The sequence below is a fragment of the Borostomias antarcticus genome (assembly GCF_949987555.1).
Source record: "Borostomias antarcticus genome assembly, chromosome: 29".
Classification (NCBI taxonomy): Eukaryota; Metazoa; Chordata; class Actinopteri; order Stomiiformes; family Stomiidae; genus Borostomias; species Borostomias antarcticus.
The window spans coordinates 476310-488809 of NC_140262.1; the positions used below are offsets into that span (position 1 = coordinate 476310).

The 12500-nt window shown below is 47.5% G+C and overlaps 1 protein-coding gene across 1 annotated transcript in view; it reads left to right on the forward strand.

Annotated features, from left to right (window-relative positions):
* LOC311326847 (myocardin-related transcription factor B-like) overlaps window positions 1–1874 on the forward strand; it is a gene marked incomplete at both ends in the record, with an annotated part of 11738 nt that extends 9864 nt beyond the window's left edge. Inside the window, one exon of the mRNA XM_084459825.1 lies at window positions 1291–1874. Coding sequence (XP_084315951.1) covers window positions 1291–1874 — 584 coding nt within the window. The remainder of the gene's footprint in view (window positions 1–1290) is intronic.
* Between the last annotated feature and the right edge of the window lie 10626 nt (window positions 1875–12500).

The window sequence follows — 12500 nt, forward strand, 5'->3', positions numbered from 1 at the left end:
ACCCCTCCTCTCCCCAACACCCCTCCTGACCATCCTCCTCCCCAACACCCCTCCTGACCATCCTCCTCCCCAACACCCCACCTGACCATCCTCCTCCCCAACACCCCTCCTGACCATCCTCCTCCCCAACACCCCTCCTCTCCCCAACACCCCACCTGACCATCCTCCTCCCCAACACCCCACCTGACCATCCTCCTCCCCAACACCCCTCCTCCCCAACACCCCTCCTCTCCCCAACACCCCTCCTCTCCCCAACACCCCACCTGACCATCCTCCTCCCCAACACCCCACCTGACCATCCTCCTCCCCAACACCCCTCCTCCCCAACACCCCACCTGACCATCCTCCTCCCCAACACCCCTCCTCTCCCCAACACCCCTCCTGACCATCCTCCTCCCCAACACCCCACCTGACCATCCTCCTCCCCAACACCCCTCCTCTCCCCAACACCCCTCCTGACCATCCTCCTCCCCAACACCCCTCCTCTCCCCAACACCCCTCCTGACCATCCTCCTCCCCAACACCCCTCCTCCCCAACACCCCTCCTGACCATCCTCCTCCCCAACACCCCTCCTCCCCAACACCCCTCCTCTCCCCAACACCCCACCTGACCATCCTCCTCCCCAACACCCCACCTGACCATCCTCTCCCCAACACCCCTCCTGACCATCCTCCTCCCCAACACCCCACCTGACCATCCTCCTCCCCAACACCCCACCTGACCATCCTCCTCCCCAACACCCCTCCTGACCATCCTCCTCCCCAACACCCCACCTGACCATCCTCCTCCCCAACACCCCTCCTCTCCCCAACACCCCACCTGACCATCCTCCTCCCCAACACCCCTCCTGACCATCCTCCTCCCCAACACCCCTCCTCCCCAACACCCCTCCTGACCATCCTCCTCCCCAACACCCCACCTGACCATCCTCCTCCCCAACACCCCACCTGACCATCCTCCTCCCCAACACCCCACCTGACCATCCTCCTCCCCAACACCCCACCTGACCATCCTCCTCCCCAACACCCCACCTGACCATCCTTCCTAAGAATCAGAATGAGAATCATCATCATCATCAGAAGCATTATCACATAAACACACACGGCATGTGTTGTTCAATTAATTCAGACGATGCTTGTAGGCTACTAGCCAGATGCTCACACTACCCTAGTCATCTCTAATTCCAGTACCATCCAATCTTCCGATCCAGTCTGCTGTTCACGGAATGCGATGCGGAAAATGGCATCATGTGTGATTGTTCTGCTCTCTTCTACTCTCTCTCTCTCCAGAGATCACGCCCTTCGTCCAGCAGGCTCCTCCCCCCCCGCTCGCCACGGCCCTGCCCCTCCCCGTCACCGCCAGCGTCACCACCCTCCCGGTCAGCACCGTCCTCTCCAGACCGCCGCCCCGGATCCACCTGGCCCCCCCGCCCGCCCTCAGCTCCTCCTCCGACCCCAGCCTCAGCCACGTGTCCAACCCCGGCCTCAGCCTGGGCCTCAGCCCCGGCTCTGACCCCGGCCTCGGCCTGGCCTCTCTGACCTCGGACAACCAGCTGGAGGCCTTCCTGGAGGGCAGCCTGGGGGTGGGCGCCGACCCGGCCCCGCCCTCGGACCCCAGGACCCTGGGTTTGATAGCCGAGCTGCAGGCCCAGCTCCTGGAGCACCCTTACTCGCCCATGGACACTTCGGAGCTGTCGTTCTGCGACTCCTCCTCGCCCCCCTCCTCCCTCAACATGGGCCTGTCCGACCCAGCGCTGGATAACATGGAGTGGCTGGACCTTACCATGCCGCCCGGCCCCGCGGGGGGGCTCACACCCCTGGGCATCCCCTCCGACTTCCTGGACACCCACGACCTGCAGCTGCACTGGGACTGAGGGAGGGAGGGAGGGAGAGAGAGAGAGAGAGAGGGAGGGAGAGAGAGAGAGAGAGAGAGAGGGAGGGAGGGGGAGATAGAGAGAGAGAGGGGGGAGAGAGAGGGAGGGAGGGAGGGGGAGATAGAGAGAGAGAGAGGGGGGAGAGAGAGAGAGAGAGGGAGGGAGGGAGGGGGAGAGAGAGAGAGGAGAGAGAGAGGAGAGAGAGAGAGAGAGAGAGAGAGAGAGAGGGGGGGAGAGAGAGAGAGAGAGAGAAAGAGAGAGAGGTATGAAGGAAGGATAGAGAGGGGGAGAAGGTCAGGCTTGATGAAGCTCTGTAGACTCCTAGATGGACTATCGTAGGAGGGTCTTTAGAAGACAACCCATATGGACGTACACTACCTACAAGACCGCATGCTCACACACACACACACACACACACACACACACACACACACACACACACACACACACAGATTTGGACAGGTCCATTCCAGTCTTGGCAGAAGGTGGGGAGCAGTCAGTAATCCTCACCTGTGCTTTAATGGTTTGGCCCACAGCATCTCTGGATGTGTCAGCATTTTTGGTTTGTTTACAGGGTCTAGTCCTAAAGGGTCTGGACCTAGGCCTATACTGGGTCTGGACCTAGGCCTATACTGGGTCTGGACCTAGGCCTATTCTGGGGCTGGAGCTAGGTCTATACTGGGTCTGGACCTAGGCCTATACTGGGTCTAGACCTAGGCCTATTCTGGGTCTGGACCTAGGTCTATACTGGGTCTGGACCTAGGCCTGTACTGGGTCTGGACTTGCAGTACTGGGTCTAGACACTGTAGCATGCTGATGAGCTCTGTCTGCGCCACACTCAACATAAATAATCACTATGTTGTTGTTCTATGTACAACTGACAAACAACAACAACGTCTATGTTGTTGACACGGGTCTCTGTGTGACTTGTGTTCAGTTTTAGGACGTCTCCCATTCCTAAGAGTATCAGATCAGACTGTTTCCCTGTTATATAAACGAGCATGACTTGATGGTCAGACCATTTAACCAATCAACCGATGATGCAGAGAACAAAGATCCACTCCCATTGGACGAGGAGAGGCCGGGCTCCACACACTCTGTGAGAACTATGCACTTAGAGGCGGGCTCTAGATGGCCTCCGACAAACGGAAATGTGAAATAGTGAATCAAAGACTGAATCAAACGTGAAACGTGATTAGAAGATTTAGAGTTTTAGGATAACAAACGGGGCCATTGGACGCCTCCACTAGGGGGAGCCTGCAGTACCAGTCCCTGCATCTGAATGTACACTAGATAGAAAAGACTGTTTCAGGTTGGCAGCTTTATCTACTGTCTCTGATAAGGAACCAACGAATCAGTGATGAGGGGAACAAACACGGTATCACACACAGGTGTGTGTATCAGACACACCGCCCACAGGTGTCAGGGGGCGTGTGTGTACTTATGATCATTCTGCAGAGTTTATATCCTGCTATAACTTCTAAGATGGCATGACCTCTTTACAGAGGTGTCACTGTGTCACTGCTCTGTGTGTGTCCTGACGTCACATCTCTGCACTTTCTCTGTTTGTCTTTCTGTGCGTGCATGAGTGTGTGAGAGATGGAAAAGGTGTGCATGTGCGTGCGTTTGTGTGTGTGACCTTTCTGTCTCTGTGTAACCTTTGTCTCGTTGTCACACCATGACGTGTGTGCGTTCAGTCTGTCTTCCCGTCTGCTTGCATGTGTGTCTGTGATTTCTGTGTATGTCTATCTTGAATGCACGATTGTATTTTTTGCATCTAACTTTGGGCTAGATGTCAGACGTACCTTTGTAACTAGAGTCACATCTGAGCTGTTGTTGGTGACGCTAGATGTCCGTAGAAGCCATCGCGAGTGTCCTCTCCAAACACGGCTTTGGCGTGTCCCTTTAGTCGAGCTGTTTGAAGATCATTCCTCCCGTCTCATACAGTCGGTGTTATGTGGTCAAAACGCACAGTCACTTCCTGGAGGTGTGACCAAAACAAGAGACCCTGTCCCTAACCGACCCCTTGACCCCACACCGTCTGGGGAACCGCAGGGGATTGGGCGGGTGTGAAGAACGTAGCAATAGCTGTAATCATCTGATTGGCTGTTTAGTTAATTTATTGCTTAGACCTATCCAATACCGTTAGATGTCCACACAGGAAGGCGGGCTGAGGGCTTGATTAAGCGCGGGGGGAGAGTGACGTCAGGGTCCTAGAGAGTCTGGTTTAGCTACTGGCTAGCTGGATATTACGTTTCACATCACAGACTTTACCTGTAAGCCCACTTTGTCTTGTCCCATTACCTGCAGCGCGTTCCTAACGATTTACTAATATAAGCACCTCGGTCCAAGTGTGATTCAGATCAATATTGTCTAGATTTGACGCAGACCTGCTGTACAGCACTTTGGAATACAACGACTTCTCTTTCATCTTCCTCGTCAGTCTTCAGCCATCGTTTCAACAGTCTTTGAACGATCATGTTGAGTGAAATATCCGTGCTTCTGAACCACTGGGGGTCTGCCGCCTGTCTTACTGTCTATAGGCACTAGGGGGCGCTGAAACTCTTCCAAGGCTATTCAATCAAAACCTGTGACTGGCATTCTGTGGTTTTAAAACTACAATTGACATAATATTGTGTGTGCAGCTCATCGCACGAGCAACTCAAACGCTTTGATTTCCCTTCAAGCCTAGATTGAACATTGAACATTTGATTTCCCTCAAGCCCTGTCTGCCTGTCCACTACTCGTTTGTTTGCTTATCAAACACTAATGATCTGCCAATATCAATGCCAAATACTGTACAACACACTGTACTTGTCCTTTATGTTAATAAGACCTTGTTGGGCCATCAAGGAATATTCATTTGTTGCCAAACAAGGCAGTAGATGTTGAATATCTTTTGTGGATCGTTCCTTTCTATTTATCACATTTTTTTGTGTGCAAAACATACAATAACCTTCTTTTTTTCCGCTGTATTTTTAAGAGGTTTTTACTGAATCTTGTTTTATTTTAAGACATACTACACAAACATCCTGGCCCGCAGGCCAAACCCTTCCATGGCCAAAATGTGCATGTATAAAACCATAGAAATACCAATTTATAGTTCTATGTAGAACTGTATTTATGTGATGTTTGCTTTGTAGAGTTTAATTTCTTGTTGCATTATAGTTCTATAATTTCATGTTGTGCTGGTTTAGTAGCTCCTGGTGCTATCATTGACTGGCTATAATAAGGTTAGCCATGTAGTTGGCCAGCTATAGCATTAGTGGAAATTGACAAAATATTTCCAGTTTTAAAGCCAGGTTTTGTTCCATTGGCTAGAAATTATAAATTGATATTGACCATTTGATGAATGATTGTATATGATTATTGATAGGCCAGGGTGAATGATTGTGATTATTGATAGGCCAGGGTGAATGATTGTGATTATTGATAGGCCAGGGTGAATGATTGTGATTATTGATAGGCCAGGGGGAATGATTGATTATTGATAGGCCAGGGTGAATGATTGATTATTGATAGGCCAGGGTGAATGATTGTGATTATTGATAGGCCAGGGTGAATGATTGATTATTGATAGGCCAGGGTGAATGATTGATTATTGATAGGCCAGGGTGAATGAAGCAATAAGAGACTGTTATCTCTCACAGTTCTTCTATAATCACACACCATCTGTCAGAGATCCTAGGATTTCATAAACCTCACTAACAGACACCCTGGTATCAAAATTCAGCTGTTGTATTCACAGCTCACTACATATCAGTCCACTGCCATCCATCACTCTGGCATCGTCTGTCCTCCCTGACATCTATGTCTCTGTAATCGTTTGTATGCCATATGTTTTGCACATTGTGTACATATTTCTATAGATGTAATGCATATTTTTTATACATGTGTAGCACATCCATGAACTCTAGCTATTTTGTAAATAATACTAAAGATGTATATATGCACTGTATGCCTTTGTGTCAATAAAGAAATTGGTGTATTGTGAAAAATAACTTGTGTATGATCATTTACTTTAAACTGTATAAAGAGGAACATGTGAGTCATCCACATTTGAGACAAGGAGATAAGAGCATTGTCACACAGTCAGTTGTTGCTGGATCTGTGCTTGTTTGCATACAGTGTTTTGGTCACATGCTTTCCAGGTTTTGTGATGAGTGAATATTTGACCTACTTCCCCTTGCAGATGTCACTGGTCACAGGACAGCCTCATCAACTCAACAAAACAATCCACTGAGCCAAATTACTGTAACTTAACTGTTGCATCTCAACAGAGTTGAGGTTGATAGTTTTTATTGACAAAATGCAAAAACACACAACCATGGTCTGTATAACCAGTAACAGAACCATGTGGTCTGTATAACCAGTAACAGTACCATGAGGTCTGTATAACCAGTACCATGTGGTCTGTATAACCAGTAACAGTACCATGAGGTCTGTATAACCAGTACCATGTGGTCTGTATAACCAGTAACAGTACCATGTGGTCTGTATAACCAGTAACAACAGAGATAGTGTCATCATTAAAATAAGATGGGAGATAAAATTCACTTGATAATGATAAAAATAAAATAAAAATGAATATGAAAATAGAATACATAAAATGTTTAACATAAGATGGAAAATAAAACCCACACTGAATAATAATCAATAAGCGGCTTCGATCCTTTTGCTCAATCAGCAGATCGGTCATGCTCAGCAGAACGTAGTCTGCAATACCTTAATAATAAAGTATTAATAAAGTGCATCTTGAAAGTATTCATATCCCTTCACTTTTTTTTCCATTTTTTTATTCTTGTTTCTCTAAAGTTTACACACAATACCTCATAATGACAAAGTGAAAAACGATTTTTTTAAATTTTTACAAATTTATTAAAAATAAAACACTGAAATACCACATGTGCATAATGCATTCACACCCTTTATTCAATACTTTGTGTTCCGTTTATGAATGATGGAGACCACTGTGCTCGTTGGGACCTTCAATGCTGCTGATTGTTTGTGTACCCTTCCCCCTAACCCTAACCCTTCCCTCTAACCCTAACCCTTCCCCCTAACCCTCACCCTTCCCTCTAACCCTAACCCTTCCCCCTAACCCTCACCCTTCCCCCTAACCCTCACCCTTCCCCCTAACCCTTCCCCCTAACCCTAACCCTTCCCTCTAACCCTAACCCTAACCCTTCCCCCTAACCCTAACCCTTCCCTCTAACCCTAACCCTAACCCTTCCCCCTAACCCTAACCCTTCCCCCTAACCCTTCCCCCTAACCCTTCCCCCTAACCCTAACCCTTCCCCCTAACCCTCACCCTTCCCCCTAACCCTTCCCCCTAACCCTCACCCTTCCCCCTAACCCTTCCCTCTAACCCTAACCCTTCCCCCTAAACCTTCCCCCTAACCCTTCCCCCTAACCCTTCCCCCTAACCCTTCCCCCTAACCCTAACCCTTCCCCCTAACCCTAACCCTTCCCTCTAACCCTTCCCCCTAACCCTAACCCTTCCCCCTAACCCTAACCCTTCCCCCTAACCCTCACCCTTCCCTCTAACCCTTCCCCCTAACCCTAACCCTTCCCCCTAACCCTAACCCTTCCCCCTAACCCTTCCCCCTAACCCTAACCCTTCCCCCTAACCCTTCCCCCTAACCCTAACCCTTCCCCCTAACCCTCACCCTTCCCTCTAACCCTTCCCCCTAACCCTAACCCTTCCCTCTAACCCTTCCCCCTAACCCTAACCCTTCCCCCTAACCCTAACCCTTCCCTCTAACCCTAACCCTTCCCCCTAACCCTTCCCCCTAACCCTAACCCTTCCCCCTAACCCTAACCCTTCCCTCTAACCCTAACCCTTCCCCCTAACCCTTCCCCCTAACCCTTCCCTCTAACCCTTCCCCCTAACCCTTCCCTCTAACCCTAACCCTTCCCCCTAACCCTTCCCCCTAACCCTTCCCTCTAACCCTTCCCCCTAACCCTTCCCCCTAACCCTTCCCTCTAACCCTTCCCCCTAACCCTTCCCTCTAACCCTAACCCTTCCCCCTAACCCTAACCCTAACCCTTCCCCCTAACCCTTCCCCCTAACCCTTCCCTCTAACCCTAACCCTTCCCTCTAACCCTAACCCTTCCCCCTAACCCTTCCCTCTAACCCTAACCCTTCCCTCTAACCCTTCCCCCTAACCCTTCCCCCTAACCCTCACCCTTCCCTCTAACCCTAACCCTTCCCCCTAACCCTAACCCTTCCCCCTAACCCTTCCCCCTAACCCTTCCCCCTAACCCTTCCCTCTAACCCTAACCCTTCCCCCTAACCCTTCCCCCTAACCCTAACCCTTCCCCCTAACCCTAACCCTTCCCCCTAACCCTAACCCTTCCCCCTCACCCTTCCCCCTAACCCTAACCCTTCCCTCTAACCCTAACCCTTCCCCCTAACCCTAACCCTTCCCCCTAACCCTAACCCTTCCCCCTAACCCTTCCCCCTAACCCTAACCCTTCCCCCTAACCCTCACCCTTCCCCCTAACCCTCACCCTTCCCCCTAACCCTCACCCTTCCCCCTAACCCTTCCCCCTAACCCTCACCCTTCCCCCTAACCCTCACCCTTCCCCCTAACCCTTCCCCCTAACCCTAACCCTTCCCCCTAACCCTAACCCAGACCTGTGCCTCGATACAATCCTGTCTCAGAGGTCTACAGACAATCCCTTTGACTTCATGGCTTAGTTTCTGCTCTGACATGCACTGTTAACTGTGGGACCTTCTATACACAGGTGTGTGCCTTTCCAAATCATGACCAATCACTTGAATTTACCACAGGTGGACTTCAGTCAAGTTGTAGAAACATCTCATGGATGACCAGTGGAAACAGGATGCACCTGAGATCAGTTTTGAGTATCATAGCAAAGGGAGAAAAAAAATATATACATGTGATATTTTAGCTTTTTATTTTAATACATTTGCAAAACATTCTAAAAAAAAAACTTTTTTCACTTTATCACTATGGGATATGGAAAAAAATAAGAATTGAATCCATTTTTGAATAAAGCATAACAACATAACAAAAATGTGGAATGTGTGTGGAAAAAGTGAAGGGATATGAATACTTTCCGGATGCACTGTATGTAGCCTAAATATATTATTATATTTTTCATAATCATTACATTGTGTATTGTAACCCAAGGGAGCGATCATCTGTCCTAGAAGGTAATTGTCCTCCTCATCTTTGAGATGGTTATCCTCGTCTGAATAGTCATAGACGCCAATATCAGAAACAACATGGTCATACAGTTCAAAATGTACAAATAAAGTTATATATATAATGAATGAATGAATGAATTATTTATTTATTTATTTATTTATTTATTTATTTATTTATTTATTTATTTATATAGCACTTTTCCAAATAGAAGTTCCAACGTGCTTCACAGTTAAAACAAAATACAAATGAATCGGGTCTGTATAGAAATGACATAACAGAATGGAGAACAAATCATCATCAATAAAACCACAAAAAAGCAGAAAAAATAAACCAGAAATCAATAAAAAGTCTAAAAACCTATAAAAATGTATTAACAAAAATAAAATTGTATACTGTACAAACGTATAAACATGAGTTTATAAACATGGAACTATACAAATTGATTAAAAAAAAACTGGGCCCAGACTCTGACAGGCTGAGCTGATGGTGGACCAGGCCGGTCCAGAGTCCAGGAGCTCAAACAGAAACAGCACTTGGTTTTGAGCCTGGACCGTGGGACTGTGGGACTGATGTTAATAGGTCAGAGATGTAAGTAGGAGCGATACCATTTAAAGCTTTAAAAAGTAATCAAGAGAATTTTAAAACAAATTCTATATCATATTGTAAACCAATGTAAGGATGGGGTGATGCTCTCTACGTTAGTTAAAAGACTAGCTGCTGCATTCTGGACCATTTAAAGTCGAGCAACAGTAAATGGACAGGATGACGTCTCCAGGAGGGCGACGCCCCACAGACCTTCTGTCTGGTCTAGAGGGACTTCCCATTGTCTTCATTGTTCATGCAGAAACCTTTTCAGATTTACCGCCCTTTCTAATATCACATTGTTGATGATGTCTGCCATTTATTATGACGTGTAAAGATGGGTTAGCCAATCAGATCTTTAGAAACATCATATCTGTGTATTGCTTGAATATAAGACCGCGCAACACCGAACTGTTTCACTTCTGTTGGATGAACCACTGTGATTTATCTGGAAGTCCCTTTGTAATTGTATGTTTTCTAATAAATCAGACTGAACCTTTTTGAGCGAACCTTGGCAAATCCTTTTTTACTTTTGATAGCTAGATCAAATTTATTTCCATTACATGACTCACTTAGACATAAACAAATAGAATGGCAGTAATCTAGGCAGGAAGAAATAAAAGCATGGATGACTTGCTCTACAGTGTTTTTAGGTAGTGCTGACTTAATTGTAGCTGTATTCTGATTGAACTAATTACCTCCGCGACAGCGCAGAGCGAGAGATAATGTTTTCGGTGACGTGCGTTTGTGTGTGCGTTTATCTGTTAGCAGGATTACGCAAAAATTGCTGGACCGGATTTTCACTAAAGTCGGTGGAAGGGTAGCATCGTCCAACTTAGAACCCATTACATTTTGGAGCAGATCAGAAGTATGGGTCGGGTCCACGGGCCGCCCAAACACGCACAGACACACAAAATGCATTCAGGGTCAAATCATCAGAAAGTTGGGTTTCATCTGCACAACAGTGGTAGGCAACAGTGTTGAATTGGCAAATATTGTGTCCAAGGGGGAGCGTGAACAAACGGAATAAGAGAGGGCCAAGGATGGAGCTGTGGAATCAAGTAAAAAACTAAAGTTCAGTAGTTACAGAAATGTGGACCCTCCGATAGACACTAGACCCTCCGATAGACACTAGAACCTCCGATAGACACTAGAACCTCCGATAGACACTAGACCCTCCGATAGACACTAGAACCTCCGATAGACACTAGAACCTCCGATAGACACTAGACCCTCCGATAGACACTAGAACCTCCGATAGACACTAGAACCTCCGATGGACACTAGACCCTCCAGCACACCGCTCAGTAGTTAGTGTGGTCCCTCTAGTAGACACTATAGTAGTTAGTGTGGATAATCCAGTAGACACTATAGTAGTTAGTGTGGATAATCCAGTAGACACTATAGTAGTTAGTGTGGATAATCCAGTAGACACTATAGTAGTTAGTGTGGATAATCCAGTAGACACTATAGTAGTTAGTGTGGATAATCCAGTAGACACTATAGTAGTTAGTGTGGATAATCCAGTAGACACTATAGTAGTTAGTGTGGATAATCCAGTAGACACTATAGTAGTTAGTGTGGATAATCCAGTAGACACTATAGTAGTTAGTGTGGATAATCCAGTAGACACTATAGTAGTTAGTGTGGATAATCCAGTAGACACTATAGTAGTTAGTGTGGACCCTCCAGTCCATAAATATTTGAACACTGACATAAATGTCATCATTTTGGTCCTGTACACTGCCACAATGATTTTGAAATGAAACAATCAAGATAAAATTTAAGTTAATTCAGACTTTCAGTACTTTCAGACTTTAATTTGCCAGGAGACACTATAGTAGTTAGCATGGACCCCCCAGGAGACACTATAGTAGTTAGCATGGACCCCCCAGGAGACACTATAGTAGTTAGCGTGGACCCCCCAGGAGACACTATAGTAGTTAGCATGGACCCCCCAGGAGACACTATAGTAGTTAGCATGGACCCCCCAGGAGACACTATAGTAGTTAGCATGGACCCCCCAGGAGACTCTATAGTAGTTAGCATGGACCCTCCAGGAGACTCTATAGTAGTTAGCATGGACCCCCCAGGAGACACTATAGTAGTTAGCATGGACCCCCCAGGAGACACTATAGTAGTTAGCGTGGACCCCCCAGGAGACACTATAGTAGTTAGCGTGGACCCCCCAGGAGACTCTATAGTAGTAAGCATGGACCCCCCAGGAGACTCTATAGTAGTTAGCGTGGACCCCCCAGGAGACACTATAGTAGTTAGCGTGGACCCTCCACCCTCAGAGTCTCTCAACAGTGTGGATGTGATAATGGCACTGGGGACAGCGATGGCTGACATCATAGAACCTCTTCATACAGAACGGGATGAGACAGCAGCCAGCGACACATCTGAGAGAGAGAGGGAGAGAGGGAGAGGGAGGGAGAGAACGGGATGAGACAGCAGCCAGCTACACATCTGAGAGAGAGAGAGAGAGAGAGAGGGAGAGGGAGGGAGAGACAAAGGGAGTTGGAGAGGGAAAAAAGAGGGGAGCGGGGAAGGAGATGGATGGAGGGCGAGAGGGAGGTAGAGAGAAGGGCAGGGAGAGAGAGAAGAAGAGAGGGGTACATTTCTAAAAGGCCATCATGGAGTATGTGTGAATCTGTCTGCAGAAACATTCCCTGAGGTTAAAATTTGAGAGCAACATTCTAATTTATTAATCAAATAAACATTTCGGCTTGGATCTGATTTTTAAAAAGTGGTTATTCAGCCAGGGCCATCTCTAGATGCAGGCCAGATGACCTCTGACCTATCAGAGTGAAGGGAGAAGGACTCACCCCAACATGGCAGTCATGACGCACAGAACCCACGAGGC